This window comes from Perissodus microlepis, chromosome 17 (genome assembly GCF_051167445.1).
Source record: "Perissodus microlepis isolate ML-2025 ecotype Zambia chromosome 17, ASM5116744v1, whole genome shotgun sequence".
Classification (NCBI taxonomy): Eukaryota; Metazoa; Chordata; class Actinopteri; order Cichliformes; family Cichlidae; genus Perissodus; species Perissodus microlepis.
Genome location: NC_140477.1, coordinates 34,859,128 through 34,875,801, shown reverse-complemented (window position 1 = coordinate 34,875,801; position 16,674 = coordinate 34,859,128). Strand labels below are relative to the sequence as shown.

The window sequence follows — 16,674 nt, the reverse complement described above, 5'->3', positions numbered from 1 at the left end:
CTCCAGTTCACTTTTCATATGTAAGATGGGACTTCGGGGAATTGAACTGAAAACATGTACAGTAGATGTAGCCAACAGTCTTACTGGAGTAGAAAGAATAGGAGAATGTACCACTGTAGAGTTGAATTTCTACAACTTTGCTGTTTAAACTGAAAATTTTAAGCAAAGACAAGATTTTTAACACAAGTACTATTAAATATTATTTTTATTTTGTGGTTAGAAAAATTCACAAGGTCACATTTTGGTGTTTTAATGGAAGAAAGAAAACCTCAAGACAAAAAGTCTCTAAACTGTTTGTGTAGTTTTGATTTATATGAAAAAGCAGTAGCCATAAAGTCCTCAAGTGAACATTTTTTTGTTTGTTTTGTGGTTGTTTTTATTTTAAGATGCTATTAAGGATAAAAAGATGACACATGACACAACAATGCCACATTCATCACAGATACGGCATTAAAAGCAGCCCTTTGTTGTAACATCTTTTAGAGCTTTCAAAACCCCACCACGATAGCAAACGTCTGGCGTATTTCAACCTGGTTTATTTAACATTAATAGCCTGTCTAATACGGCACAAAGTCTCATTCAAACTTTGCACTCTTCACCTGTGTTTGGGGAAATAAGGAAATCTGGTAACTGGAATGACTTTTGTGCCAACTGTATAAAGGATCTGCATGTTTCCGATTGACTAATCGCTATCTACACTTACTACATATATGATGATGGCTGCCTGCAATGAGGGGTGGCAGTCAAATGGTATGCTACATTTCCCTAAGTATGTTAGTGGGGGAGCCAGGGCTGCTCTTAGTCACTGATTCTGTTCATTATTTCTATGGATAGAATTTCTAAGTGGGGACAAGGGCCAGAAAACTTCCACTTTGGTGGCCCTTGGTCTCATCTCTACTTTGTGTAAATCTTGTGGTTGTGCGGACTTCATCAGATGGTGGCCTCTAGCTTTCACTGGAGCAGTTTTCAGCAGCAGCAATGACAGTTAGCACCTCCGAGTTTGAGGCAATGGTCGTCAGCCATTAAAGGGAAAAAACACTGACAATGACAGTCTGGCGACCTGTCCAGGGTGTACCCTGCCTCTAGCCCTAAGACAGCTGGGATAGGCTCCAGCGCCCCCTGTGACCCTGAAAAGGATAAGCGGAAGTGAATGGATGAATGGACACTGACACTTGGGGTCAGGGACAGGTTTCTGCCCCAAATGGAGAAGTTTAAAATATCTCTGGGTTCACGGATGAGGGGAGAAGGGAGCAGGAGATTGATAGATGGATTTAGGCTTCACCAGTCCATCATGACAAAGAGACATCTGAGCACTTCATTATTTCTGTGACGTATATGATCATTGCAGAGGCCTTTGTATCACATGGACAAAATTTGAAACTGTTCTCTCCATATATAGCAGGTTAGGGTTTTGTAATACAAGCCAATGTTCCTTTGGCTTTACCTCAGCATCCAATGATTTTATACAAGACAGTGTAAGACAGGTGTACCAGGGAGTCCTCATCCTCAGAAAGGATGAAACTTTGTCAACAACTGCATAAGTCGTCTTTGCCCTGCTGCCCATGTTACAGAAAATCAGGAATTTTGATTCGGACTGTGACGCTGTAAATGAAATGTAGCTTAATTCAAAGTTATTCATTGCAGAAATTTAACAGCACCCCTCATTCCTCCTTCCTCTCGTGTGTGTGTTTTACATGTGCACTCCTGTCACCCCTCAATATGTGCTCCCCTTTTTCTGCTTAAAGTATTTCATGATTTAGTAAAGTGTGCCTCATCATAATGCCCCATTTTCAAATGGCTTTTAATGGCTTATGTGGATCTGTGTGATGCCAGGATGTGTAGGAAAAATAAATTATGTCGGTTTCTCTAGAGGCTGTTACAGGATGCCACAAAGCCAATCCACCCACCAAACTAGCAGTTAAACATCGCCAGGACCCTGTGGAACATTAATGCTCCAGCCGTCATCAACGCCTTCAATCATTATTCCCCTTGTTTACGTCATTTTGCAGTTAATGCAGACTAAAAACAAACAGCGGTTATGTCTAAAAGTCTCAGAATTCATAGTTGGTAGACCACTTGAAGTCACAGAGGATAACAGCACAGGCTTGTTTCTGTGATGCTTTAAAAGCTGGCAGATCTGTCTCCAACTAAAGAGATTTACTGCATGTTTATGGGTTTGGTCCTTTTTTGTCTTTATCAGCTATTAAATCAGACTTCAAACACATACGTTGCCTGTGGAAAAGATGCAAAGTAGTACAGCACTCCTTTGTGTTGTAAATATTTGCAACTGAATGCGCTGAGTTGAGTTGCTGATAAAAACGTCTGTTATCTCGCAAATGTTTTTGATGGCATATCTTTTGTACCTATAAGCTGTTTGTTTTGGCAGGCATTAGACTGCGAGAACTCCTACACCACACATCTTCAAACCTAATTAGACTGACGTAATGAGACGAATGCTGCTTCGCACATGTCTCTCAACATGCAAACTTCTAAATGTGCGTCTGGAAGAATCAAACAAAGTTAACGCCAGAGCACACATGTTCGTCTTTGAGCGCAACATGTGGGGAAAGAATATGAAAACCGAAATGTGAGGGGGTTTGTTGTGCGTGGGTGGTTATAAGTTGTGTCAGGCAGATGGAGAAGCTCCGTCTGTGAATTTGTGTCCCATGCAGCCTCCCATTGGTACAACCAGTATAAACATCATATTTGGGAGAGAAGGTGGCTGCTAAGTGGTTGCTGTACTTCAGCAATGGCTTTTGAGGTGCTGTTTGAGCCTTTGAGTGGACATCACAGCATCTTATTATTCAGTATACTTACTGCTTTTGGCGCAAATGATCTCTTTTTAAATCCTTTTTGCCAGCTTGTGGCGTCCTACAACGTCGTCCTGAGGGCATTAGTTCAAAGTCAGAGTAAAGAGAGTGTTCTCTGTCTCAACAATAGATGGGGCTTTCCTTAAGACAAACTGACGATCCAGCTTGTCTAGTGAAGTTTAGATCACCATTAATTTTTCCAGCAGTTCTGACAATCCTGTTATGCTTGTTCTACAGCCAGGTTGACAGTGAACATAAGGATCCTTTCCATCAGTCCAAAGCCTCATAATGTCCTGCCAAAAAATGATCTCTGATTAGTTTTGTTGTAAATGGAATCAGCATTAACCATAAAATTAATTGTGTCATCATACTATTTTAAGTGCTCTAGCTGCATGTGCGATTGTGTCAGCATGATGATTCATATGGTAAAAGATGAAGGCTTTCTGCAAGCCTTCATCTGTAGGATTTGAATCCATCTTACTTTATTGGAGAAGTTTAACTTCCTCACTCAGGTCACTTATATTGAGCCTTTTGTGCATTGCAGGGAGTGACACAGTTAAAAAATCTGTGGACACTACTGCTTCAAGTAGCACTCAGACCAGGGCTCTGCACCTGTGTGAGGAAAAAATCCACAGAGATGTTTTATCAATTTTTCTGAGTTTTTTTTTAGCTTCACCACATATGACCGCTGTAGCCCTGCCCCAACATTTAAAATATCAAGTTCCGTGTCTTGTTACATTTAAGCTGATTCCTTACTAAAAGACACATAACACATTGAAGACAACGCAGTTGCCAAACAGCCTGTGTACAGATATGACTCATTGTCCTGATTCTTTTTAATGAAGAGAGAAAAGAATACAGAGCAAGCGCACATTTAAAAGAGAGAAAAAGCTAGCAGGCTTTAGAGGGCTGACAGGGAATTGCAGCTCATGAATCATCATTGCCCGTTGGACGTCTGGCTGAGTTGCCCAGCCTGCCCTTTGTATGGCCCTGACACACTGCGCTGCGTAGAGCGCTAAGACCTTTGGCCTGATCATAAAAGGCCTATTAAGGGGGATTGGCGGATGGCCACCATGTTAACGAAGCGACCCGCTAGCTGCTGTCAAGGATGGCAAAAATCCCCCTCATAACTGCAGCCTCAGTGCGCCTTTGTACAGCTGAAACATAGGTGGCAGTTGTTGCCTACACTGTGAGCGTGGGCCACACTGTACTATCGTCATTGTGTTTATGTGTAAATTATGCGAACGCTTATTCCTGTGTTTGTCTCTGTTGTTGGGTTGTGTGTTTCAAAGTGCCACATATCTTTGTGTCTTGTGTATATATGTTAGTACTCTGGGGGTGTATTTCTACCACTTACCAGCATACTGTGTACATATGGCCTTGTGTCTCCCCTTGAATCCGTGAACATGACATGCAGCGGATTGTGTAGGTGGCGTCACACTGCGGTCAGTATGTCGTGCAGCCTGATCCCAGGGTTGTGCGGGGGTCGGGTAATAACCACACAATGATGTTCTTTATGGGTCATAATGCTGATAAGCTCCATCCTCTGAGCCCTCTGCCCCGAGACATTTAGGCTCATTGAATGTTAAGTGTCATCACATCCTTTGTGCTTTGTGCTGACTGTCTGCCATCTTCTCAACAGATTGAGAATGTGGATGCCTGCCTCAGTTTCCTGGATGCCAGAGGAGTGAATGTACAAGGGCTCTCAGCAGAAGGTAGGAATAATACAAAATTTGAGGCCTGATTAAACTTAATTAAGTCAGTGGAGCAGCAGAAGAGAGATGTGGCTGTTGTATTTGTCTAATTTCTAAATCTGGAAAATTAATTTGGCTTCAATGCGACCCATCCTCTGTGGGTAGGTTTCCATTTCTTCACAGTACCAAATGTTTTCAGAAACCTGGTTTAAGCCTGTTTCCAAGACATGTGAGTGTACTTCACGGTAATGGAATTTACCACACTGGTATCATGACAGCTTTCACTATGGCAGTGTAGGCAGTCATTAGGGCATCAGAGTGGATTGTGGGAGGATAAAAACTGCAGGGCAGGATTTGCCTCCTGACCATCAGGGTACACAGTACATGCTTTATAAGACACGCCAGTCTTATAAAGCATTCTACTCTGAACGGCTTATGCCAAAGTGAATGATTGTCTGAAACTGTCTCACAAGGCTAGGGTTAGACATTCCAAACAATATATTAAGAATACATTTTACATTTGATTTGACTCTGCAGGGACACCTTAAGGGTCCATAAAAAAGTATCTGTATGTACAACTGCAGTCAAAATGTCTTCAGTACAGCAAGCAGCACATACAGTGCAGTGAAAACTTATTTGTGCCATTTCTGTTTTCTTTTTTTGGCATATTTGTCACACTTGCATGTTTCAGATAATCAAAAATCATAAATAAACTGTGATTAAGCACATATTTTTTAAAAACTGAATTAAATTTTGCAAGCTACACCAAGGTATGAATAATTCCATTCTATTTAATGTTTATAGCACCGAATCACAACAAGAAATCACCTAAATAGAACCTTTCTGAGAAAATGAAGTAGGATAAAAGATAAAATAAATAAAACGCATCATGCTACAATCTAAAGAAACTTAAGAACAGATGAAAAACAAAGTCATTAACATGTACCCAGTCTGGAAATGGGTACAAAGTAATTTCTAAGGTTTTGAGGCTTCAGAGAAACAAAGTGAGGGCCATTTATCCACAAATGAAGAAAACTTTGGACAGTGGTGAGGATATCAGGAGTCACAGGCATTAGTGACCAAGGGCATCAGTGACTCATCCAGGAGGTCACAAAAGAACCCAGAACAACATCTATAGAACTGCAGGCCCCACAGTCTCTGTGAAGGTCAGTGATCATGATTCAACATAAAGAGTTCCAAAGCAAAAATCACAGCTGACCACACACACACACACACACACACACACACTTTGCAAAAAGCACTTGATGATCCCCAACACTTTTGGTAAAATAATCTGTGGACTGACAAGTAAAACGCAAAACTTTTTGGAAGGTTTGCATCCTGTTTCATTCATGCATAAAACTAACACAACTTTTTATAAAGAGAAAATCATACCAACAGTCAAACATGGTGGTGGTAGTGTGACGAGGCTGTTTTGCTTCTTCAGGAACTGGACAACTGTCTGTCATTGATGAAAACATGAATTCTGATCTCTGCTAGACAAGGAGAAGGACAGTGAAACACACATATTCACGTTTGAACGACTCAAAAAAACAAGATGGAGTTCTGGACATAAAATTCAGGACATAAAATCTGATTGTGATGCTTTGGCATGACTTTAAACAGGCCGACTTCTACCCAAAATCCTTCAGGTTTACTGAATTAACAAAATGCTGCAAAGAAGAGTTGGCCAAAATTCTTCCACAGTGATGTGAAAGACTAATTTCAGTTTTTGCTGCTCAGCCAGTTAGGTTTGGGGGAAATTACTTTTTTCATATAGGGCAAGGTAGGTTTGCGTAGCTTTTTTCCCCTTAATAAATGAAATCTTCTTTTAAAAACTGCTTTTTTGTATTTACATGAGTTATCTTTTTTGGACATTAAAATTTTTTTCATGATCTTAAACATGTAAGCGTGCTAAAACAGTTTTTTACACTATATAGCAGGTTGCACTGCATCAAGTGAAATCTGATGCGTCACACACACGTAGGAGAAGGTTCACTGCAAGTCCAGATCTTGAGATCAGAGAACCGATATTGTTACGTTTCAAAGTACGGAGATCTTAAAGAACATTTAATAGTTTCTCTGTCAGTACGTATTGGGATGTTTATATCATATTCATAAAGGTTTATACTCACAATGACTACATTTAAAACTGTTAGAAAACAGTGACTGTCTAAGAAAACTGAAGCTTTGTTGTTTTTGTGTGTAGTGTTGAACAAAATGCACATCTACAAGGACCAGTGCTTGCTCTGACCCATGTTGTTTCTGCTCCCTTTAAATATTAATGTGCTGAACTTGCCCTTGACATCTCGAGCAGCAGAAATAGCCTAACAGGCTGACACACTGACCGACAGCTCTAAATTCTCCATGCTCAGTTACAACACTAAAAACAGCAAAGTGACTTGCTGGGCTTGGAATTTCAAAGTGGGTCTGTAAATATATGGGCTATTTGGTTACCCTGTTCATTGCTGTTGCTGATGCATTTCATTTGCTGGCTTCTCTTGGTCATTCTTCTATTGAGCATGTGTTGGTTGTGTTTGTGACTTGAATGAGACAGCCATGTCTGCCCTCTCATGTCTAATTGAATTTGCCCAGGGCTTTCCTGGCAATATGCAGTCTTTATTATAGTTTTACAAGATGTGGGAATAAAATAAAGTGGGAGGCTTGATGTGCATACAGGAACCTAGAAACTACTTATTGCAATAACTATTCCAGAAGTCTCCTTGCATCTCACTGGTGGGAGGCTGTAAACCAAAGTTCCGGAAAAAGTCATCTCATTGAAGAGTGTTTTATTCCCCATACAAACATTTCACCGAGGGGACTTATAGGCTTTAATGAAATTGAGTCCACACACTACAGAGGAGGATGATGGTGGCTTTTTTACTAAAGACTTGAGACAAAGAAAGACTTCCAATTAAAATTCAATAACCTAAGATCTCCCGGATGTGTTGGCACAGTGTTTCATGCATGTGGAAACTGATCCCAGACATAAATCCTCATGACTAACTAAATCTGACATTTTTGCAAGGATACATTTCAGTCATTGTTGCAACTTACACCATCATCACCTAAAGCCTACTTAGCATCCATACTAGTTACACTAATATTATTAATATGTTTGAAATTGCAGCTTCCAATGTTTGCACTGCTACTGAGAGCATGCTGATGTGTTGTCAACTTAAACATGTTATAAAGACAAACTTCATACACTAAAACACATGGTCAAGCTTGACCCTTTTGGACACAAAATATCTCAAAGCGGCAACATAAAGTTTTACCTCTTCAAATGTGATAATTATCTTCAGGAAGTTCAGTGTAGCATTTCCACCCTTAAAAGCAGATGTAAAGCCCCCAAACACATGTTTCCTACACTTGATAATTGGTTACATTGAGGGGTATTGAGGGGTACAGCAGGTCATTAAACGCTCTTTCCAATGCAGGGTCTCACCCACTGAGGCTATTAAAAAGACAGGCTCTTTTTGGTTCTACTGCTACCAGGAAACCTATAGTATGACCTACTCACCACATTAAAGTCCTTTTCATTAGTGGCTTTAGGACAAGATCAACCACGGGTACACACTTGTCCTCTGATCAGAAGGCAGGGCCCAAGCCTTTCAAGTAGAGGTAGGAAAGGTAGTAAGACAAAGCAGTGCAATGATGGAAAACATGAAAAAAATTAGAAAATACAATTATTTAGAAAAAGCTTACGGAAGTAAAGAGAAGGCAGAAGCTGCTGATGAGAAAAGTGAAGGAGGCAACACAGGCTATTAGTGATGACACGGTGTTTGTGTTGCCTAGCCTCGCTGTTTCATTAAATAAGTAACTTCTTCTTTAAATGCTCCAGAGCAGCATTTCTCCTGCTGACACTTGCTGACATGAAGCGGGTATGGACATCTGACAAAAAAATGTCTAATGGGAGCTTTACCAAACTGCCATCAGTGTCTCATAGAATCCTGCAGTCTTCTTTTTTTTTTACTCTAAACGGACAGAAAAAGGTGACTCACCGGGAGAGTTTCACATCACATTTTGAGCAGGCACTCAAACAGAGCTTTGGTCAGATGATAAGCTGAGTAATTTGTGTCGAACTCTTGCCAGAAAAGTAACTGAAAACATGGCAGATTAGTGACGTCAGGAATTCATCTTCATACCTAAATTCTAAAGACAATTTAGGTTACAACTGTTAGTCCTGCTTTCCTAAACAACACAAATATTTTGAAGACAAATCAGCCTTTGGTCGTGCACATGTTCACAAAATGATTGCTGTATTTACAGTTTCACTGCACTAGAATAAAATGTTGGTCCGTGAACATAGTATACATGGCAGTCATGCTGGCTCCAAAACATGTCTGTCATTGCCAATAACCTCTAAAGTCATTTGCAGGGGACAACGCTGTTACACGGCTCTTTTAACAGATCTTCCTGAAAAGGGACTCATCCCCTGTCTAAATGGAAATTACCTGCTACATGATAATTTGAAAGAGGAACTAGATCATCCACCAAATATTAAAAGCATGTGAAAAGACAACATCTTCTCAAAAGGGCGATAGAAATTAGCATTGCTGAACTGCATGGTTGGTATTGTCACCTTGGCCCAAGCCTGCATCCTGTTAAAGTTTCTTTAAAGAAAATGAGCTGCTGAGTTTTCCCACAAAAGCACTTATTCTGTTGGATCAATAAAGCATTATTCTGCTTCTTGTCCTCAACAGTATCATTTCAGCGGGGGCTGGTTTTTTTTTTACAAGTTGCAAAAAAGTTTTAGTCCCAGTGCAGCAGAATCTGCAACGTTATTTTCCCTAAAGCACAGAAAGCGTTTTCTGTTCTGATTCTCTCAAAGGCCTAGTGTATATTACCACCTCTGGGTGTTAGAAAATAGGAAACGCCCCCAAGAGATTAATCTTCCCTAACTTTCACAGCCTCTGCAGCATAGCCACGGATGGCCGGGGGAATGTTTGTTCCTCACCAGATTGAAAAATGTAGTAAAAACCCCTGTGTCAGCCACTGCCATTCTTCCCATTCCTCTGTGTGCCAGCTCTCGCTGAGAGTTTGGTATGAAAAGCCCATTTCACAAACGGGTGCGTTAGCCAGTGATCAATTCTTTTTCCTCTTCGCCGACTGGATCCTACTTCAGCACTATGTCTGTGTGTGTGTGTGTGTGTGTGGGGGTGGGGGGGGGAGTCTGTGAGGGAAGCATCTGTTTGAGTTTTGTCTGAGATTAACTCAAAAGTGTTCAGGGTAAGATTTACACTATAGACTTATTGATTAGAGGATTCTTTCTGTTGCCTCTTCAGCATATTTAAGCACTTACTTTATCTGCAGCTCTGCTATTTGTTGAAGATCCAATATCCAAAACGTGAATTCTATCTTATTATTGTTGTTTGTTACTCTTTTCTGCTGTGAGCTCATTTTGCAGCATGAATATGGTGATTCATACGTGGTTATCAGGGCCGCTGTTTTCTAGCTTGTTTCATTTTAGTTGTCATTCTGATAATAAAATCCAAACTGTTCATTCTTCCTTTTTATCTCACGCATTTGAATGGTTTTGCCTTCATCAGTACACAGAAATGTGTCACTTCTACCCTCACCCAGCAGCACATCCAGTCACTTCCTTATTTCATGGCGAGAGCAGAACTATAAACAAAGTAACTCTTTTATATTTTTGGCTGCTTGGCCAACAGACTTGTGCCAGTAATACATCAGAGTAGTAGTTCCCTACTGGTCACCGCTCCTAAATTATCCAGCTGTGCGTAGCTCGGGTTAGAGATGCTTTATTTGGATCTGCAGTATAACAGCTGGACCTTCTTCTGAGCAGTGGCCTTAATCATTCCTACTAAATACAGTTAAGTAACTGAAGTGCTGATTCTATAACTCTGTGTATCTTTATGTAATTGCTCTTTTTAAATACTTACGTTTGCTTCACAACAGCTGCTCTTGAGCTCTGTCCCTGAGTGTTTTTTTCTTCTTCCACAATCAGCATATGCTCGTTTTATAGTGCTTGAAAGTCAAAATACATGTTCTGGAAAAATGTTATCTTTGGCTGATTACTTTAACTTGCAGAAAATACTTTAATTCCAAGAAAATGCATAGGTAGATTTAGAGGATATATGGATGCAGGCAGATCGCACATGTGTGCTCTGCGTGTACGCTCGCAATGACTGAGATTGAGACTGAAGTCACATTTCTAGCCATAGAGAATTTGATTCTGTAGGTCCATGGCCATATGATGGAGGAATTGTTAAATAACTAACACGGCAAACACTTACAATCCATTTTTACCTTCCAGAAATCAGGAATGGCAACTTAAAGAGCATCCTGGGTCTCTTCTTCATCCTGTCACGCTACAAACAGCAGCAACAGCAACAGCAGCAGTATTACCAGTCCCTGGTGGAGCTCAGCCAGCAGACCAGCAGCACCGCATCATCTGCCAGCAGCCACAAATCACAAGAGATGCAATCCAGGTATGTTACACTAAACATGGACACAGATTTTCATGCAGATCAGTCTTTGTTTTGCTTCCCTTTTGCTGCCTGCCTGTTTGGGATGCATGCTTGATGTTGCAATATTCATTGATTTATCACTTTCAGATGCTCAATTAGGTCCTGTTATAGTTTTTCTAAACAGAAAACTGAGGGATGTGACCTCCTCTCTGTGGTGCAGGAAATGAATAACAAGATACAAAGATGATGATTAAGGTTTTTGCTGCATCAGCTCCATATGTAAGACGAGGCAAGTTAGCTGACAGAAAGCAAAGAAGCTACATTAGTCAACTCAATTTGATTTATATACTGTAGAGCTTTTTAAAACAACACAAGCTGACCCAAAGTGCTTAATGAATTATTGAAATCTTAGTCTCTGATCTCACTACAAAACACACACTCCTCACAGAGTTGAGAAACCAGACTTGGCACACAGGTACATCTCAGACCAGACTCAGGTTCTAATCTGACCATCCATTGAACAGAAATCTAATCTAAGCCTGTGAGCCTGTGTTTAACAAACACATGTGAGAGTATCATTGATCATTTTTTGTGCCTGACAGAAAATAAATGCCAAACATTTGCTTTATAAGCACTTCAGTGCAAAAGCTGACAGCATCATTTAGTACTGCCTAATAAGGTAGCTATAATAAGCTAAAAGATGTTGCAGAACTGTTTCATGGCTTTTCATCAGGTGAGTACCCCAGAGGTGTTTAATATGACGATGCTTGTTGTATGTTTATTTAGAAATACAGTATAAGAAGACGTGGATTATACAGCAGAAGTGTTGGCCTACAGAGGGATGAGCGCTGTAAAAGGCAGCAGAAGCAAAGAAGGCCTGTACTTGTGTGATGTAAATAGACACAGCAGCATTTAAAAGAAGGCCTGAGATGCCACACATGAGCAGCATTCCCCCCGGCCAGATCGAGTTACTACACAGCCACACGGTTTGGCTGCGATGTTTTCTATTAGTGTGTGACTGTAGAGAGAGAGTATATGCATTAAACCAGTGCAATAACAGCATTAAGTCTCAGTATTTAAGGAGTGGGCATGTGAGTAAGATGATACTGTCGAGAGCTTTGACTTCACTGTGTTTGGTTGAGTTAGGAGATGGTGGCAGTGGGGTCAGTGTATCGTGTGTTAAGGGGGGTTATTAGGGGCACAGCTGCCTCCCATTCCCACCCTCTTTATTCACCCCCACAACAGGTGGTGAATGCTCTCACTCTCTCTCTTTTGAACACACACACACAAAACAGTGAATTGTTGGAAGCACATCGCTGTGTCAACCTAGTTTCAGACTTGACGAATCAATACATACACACTTAATGAGCCATTACAGAAGCTGCACATTTCACCAATGTCTTTTTTTAGTTTAGATCTCAAGAAAGAATTTGTTTCAACCAAAGAAGTGTCTCAGATGATTTCCATGTAGACCCTCACTGTCTCTCTTCTGCACTAATAAGTGAATAATGCCTCAATGTTGAAGGCCACAGTGGAGGTCAGTAGAGATGGCACCATACCACTTTTTTATGTCCGATACCGATATCATAAATTTGGATATCTGCCGATACCGATATGAATCCAATATAGTGTATTTTTTTAATCAATAAAACTGTTTTTTTTTTTAATATCTTGCTGCATTTTGTATAAGTTTATACTCAAGTTTAAAAAAAAACACTAAAGCTATTTTGTTATACCTGTATGTAAAAAATACACTGCACCCAAAATATTTCATAGTTCAGCAACACTGATCAATCTAATAAACTTAAACCTACTCCATCCTCCCTATTCTGGTATTTTAAAGAGTACTTAGTGGAAATATTAAGCAACCTAACTAATAGGGTTGCCAACTCCCAGCAAAAAAAAAATAGGGAGCCACCCCCCACCCTTGTGATGCTTAATCGACGTAATCAACTTTAATTTAATGCACGTGTAAAAAAATAAATAAATAAAAAAAATGCACAGTAATCAATTATTTTTCCACAATAATTAAATAGATTCAACATCTTTCTTCAACAGAATTGCAGACTGCACAGATGGTACCTTCCCAAAGGAAAAAGTACTATAGCTTACTAGGGTATATTAGACTTAATAGTTACTATATACAGTAATGGACTTCTATATGTTTTACATCAGATTAAAACTTTGGTTGTAAGATTCAGATAATTATTTATTAAAAGCTCGACATTTTAAATGAGAATAAGAAAGAAAAGTATGTCTTTGTGCCCCCTTTTCCCTGTTCATGCCCTATCGGCCCCCCTGGCTAAACTTTGCTAGATCCGCCCCTGCACAGTTACCAGCCGTCAGCTGCGTAGAAAAGGATCCTGGTGTAGAAAGTTATATTAAATACATTCTAACAACAGCTTATCAAGATTAAACGTGCTGCTGTTGTTCAGCTGCTGGTTTCCTCTTTCTGGCGCAAAGTGGGCGATAAACAAACAAGAGAGAAGGAGTTGCGACAGAAAAGCCGATCAGCTGATCATTGATCAGTTTCATGATTGAAGTAGCAACAGGAGAGGGAGGGAGAGAGAAGAGGCAGTCGCTCCATATATCGGTTGTTAAGCTTAACGCTGGAATGCTTTACAAACATTCAGAGATGAACTTACACACTTGCTTTACTTCTCTCTGGGGTAACTTTCTCGGAGATGAAATGCCGGTTTGGTAGCGAGGCTCCAAATGCTCAACCAGACCACCGACAGGTCTCACACGCCATAGCCGCTCTATCACGTGACGCATACTGCTCCGAAGTGCTAAGGTTATGAGCTGAGTTACGCCATGTCGCAAGTTTTGTGAGGTGCTTTTTTGATATTTAATGGATCGGATTACATTTTTTATTTCTCTCCGATATCTGATCCAGTAATTTAGGTCAGTATCGGACCGATACCGATATGTAATATCGGATCGGTATATATATCGGATATGTAATATCGGATATGTAATATCGGATATCGGATCGGTCCATCTCTAGAGGTCAGAGGATCAGTCCATGTCTGTCTGTGAAAAATAAGCTATCAAAATGTGACAACATCCATAGCTGATTGAAGACAGTCTGCAAAGGTCAGAAGGAAGGATGGAAATGAAGGAACTGATTAAAAATGTTGCTTTCAAATCAGGAAAAATATTGTGTTAAGAACAGTCTAGAGATGCAACATAATTTGACCTGTCATCAATTGAAATCTCATGAGCTGTTGCTGGTTTTTAAAGCAATATTTTAAGAAGGTCCCACAGTTCTGAATTGAGTGTCTGAGTGTCAGTGTGTGAGTCAGAATGAGCCAGTCATGAACGCATGACTCAAACATCATAAACGGGTGATTTAATGTTCTCAACCAAATTCCCCGAGTATCACTTTCCATAATTTAATGTATGTCATTGGCAACACGCAGGATTTATTTCTCATATCGCAACAACGTAATTGTTCATTCATTCATTCATTCATTGTTAGGGGTTTTGTTAACCACAACGATAATCAGATAATTAGACTTGTGTTAAAGTAATATGCTGAGTTGAGTATCATAGCTTCATAGTTTCAGTACATGTACTACTATATTTTAATAATACATTACACACATGAACAGGAACATTTCACTGTATATTAAAGAAACACAGACTCCATGAAGTTGAGTTAATTACCACCAGAGCACAGGGAGACATTTACTTTTCATATTATGTCTAATTCAGATGATATTAAAGCATTGTAAGTTTCTTCTGTGTGAGGTTTCATGTCTGGCTGGTGCAGGCTCCACTTCCTTTTCACTCTCAAAACATGGAAATGTAATTAAATCTATTCATGGAAATCTACTTTAATTTTCATTTTTGCAAGCTCCCGTAAGCTCCGGTCGACCCTGAAGATTTAACATGTCTGAATGGATTTTGTTTTAAAGTTTGCAAATGATCTCTTCCTCAGAGATACACACACATATATACACACTCACACACAGAGATTCATTTGGGCTGCTGCTCATCTGTAGTTGTGGTATGGGAGCTTTCTATAGACAGCACCTGCTGGCCTAGCTGGTGTCTCCAGGGCAGCGGATGAGATGAGTGTGACTCTGTATGTGTTTAAGGGGAACTCCCCATAGGACACAGCACGACAGCCCGGAGCCACAGTCTTTCAGTCTTTCAGTGCTCTACAAGGCAGGGGGGCCCAGGCCTGGCAGGGCACAGCAAACCCTCCCTCTTTAATTCGCCATGTCCCGGGGCGACCACGTTGACCCACTGGTATGGCGCTCCTCGCGCCTGCCCACCGCTGTGTCTCGCGACAGGAAGAGCCACTTGCCATACGGGAGAGCAAGCATCCTGGCCAAGATTGACTCATCTCATAGGTATAGTTGGATCTTGTAGAGTGTGTGTGTGGTAGCATCCAGGCACTGGACAATATTTGGAAATTACACGATGACATGAGGAGGATGGATTAGTCTCAGTGGCATCATGAACTGGTAAATGGTTCAGTTCCTCTTGTTTGTTGGTTTAGCCTTTTATATGACATGTTTTATGTTTAGCTTTTTTATTATAGGCTGTTAATACGGACACGATGTTTGCCAGTGAGAAGTTGAAATGAAGTGTGTTCAAGACATTAGTCTGTCAACAGCTTATTTAATGAATGGGATACTACACTGTAAAAACCCAGTTTTCTACTGTATGTATTTGAAGCTAATTATCCATGCTCCAGCTCCAATAGTGCTATGCGCCTGGTTGGAAATTTTGTTCTTGATTTTATAGCAGTATTTAATTTTCTACTGTGTCCTGCAGAATGTTCCAATCCAGTGGCAAAATATGCAGTTTTTATGTTATTCTGGACACGGCACCACATTTGGTCATGTGGCATAATGCCTCTGAAGATGTGGAATACTGATGAATTTGCTGTTTGCATCTCATCTTTTACTAAGAGGTGGTTGGTTTTCCTTTACCCATAAATGGGTAAAGGAATAAATGGCAGGTCAGAAATCATTTTTGCACATTGCTGGTGCTTTCAACCTCTTACTGAATGGTGTGTTACTTTATTGGTGTTGTGACATTCAAGTTCCTCAACTACTTGCAGCATGTTGCTTAGAAACTGCTGCCTAGCCAGCATTATTGTAAAGTAGATGTGGAGTTGATACATGCTGAATTAGGTATGTGGCTTTGTGTGAGATACTCAAGCTTGAACGCTCTTTGTTGGAAATTCATCCCCTGATGTCAAGGTCAGATGACATCTTATTACCTGCTATCATCACAGTGATTCGAGCACACCATCAGTTTTAGTTTGTGTCTGACCTCAGCGATGTGGCTACCAGGAAGCTGAAACTGAAATTAATAGCACAGCAATGGTATCCAATATGGCTTGCATATGCACTGCAGTGTCGCGGACTATTAAAGAGAGGCCACGTTGATGTATGTTGTATACAATGAAAAGTGACAGACTGTAATCCCCCACCCCTCTCGTCTCCACCACCCCTATTCCATCACCATTTCTTGATCCTGCCCTCATGTGTTCTGGTGTTTCTTTTTTCCACACTGGAATGATCTTGAATGTTGTGGGTTGGATAAGCACCCCAGGCTGGAGACTATACCATTGCCTTCATGTTTCATTACATTTAATATAGTTGGAAGTGAGGGTAAGGATCTTGTAATGGAAAAAAAACACAACACTCTAGTTTTTTTTACTGTCCATATACTGCTAGAACTATAGCCTGCTCCCGCATTATTTTTCCTTTTCGT

At 40.4% G+C, this 16,674-nt stretch overlaps 1 protein-coding gene across 8 annotated transcripts in view; it reads left to right on the top strand.

The window, feature by feature from the left end:
• The window catches only part of nav3 (neuron navigator 3), a 402,370-nt gene that overhangs the window by 289,796 nt on the left and 95,900 nt on the right, over positions 1–16,674 (top strand). For all 8 annotated transcript variants that reach the window (XM_084911103.1, XM_084911104.1, XM_084911106.1 and 5 more), the window contains 2 exons: positions 4,453–4,525; positions 10,785–10,959. In XM_084911103.1, coding sequence (XP_084767229.1) covers positions 4,453–4,525; positions 10,785–10,959 — 248 coding nt within the window. The remainder of the gene's footprint in view (positions 1–4,452; positions 4,526–10,784; positions 10,960–16,674) is intronic.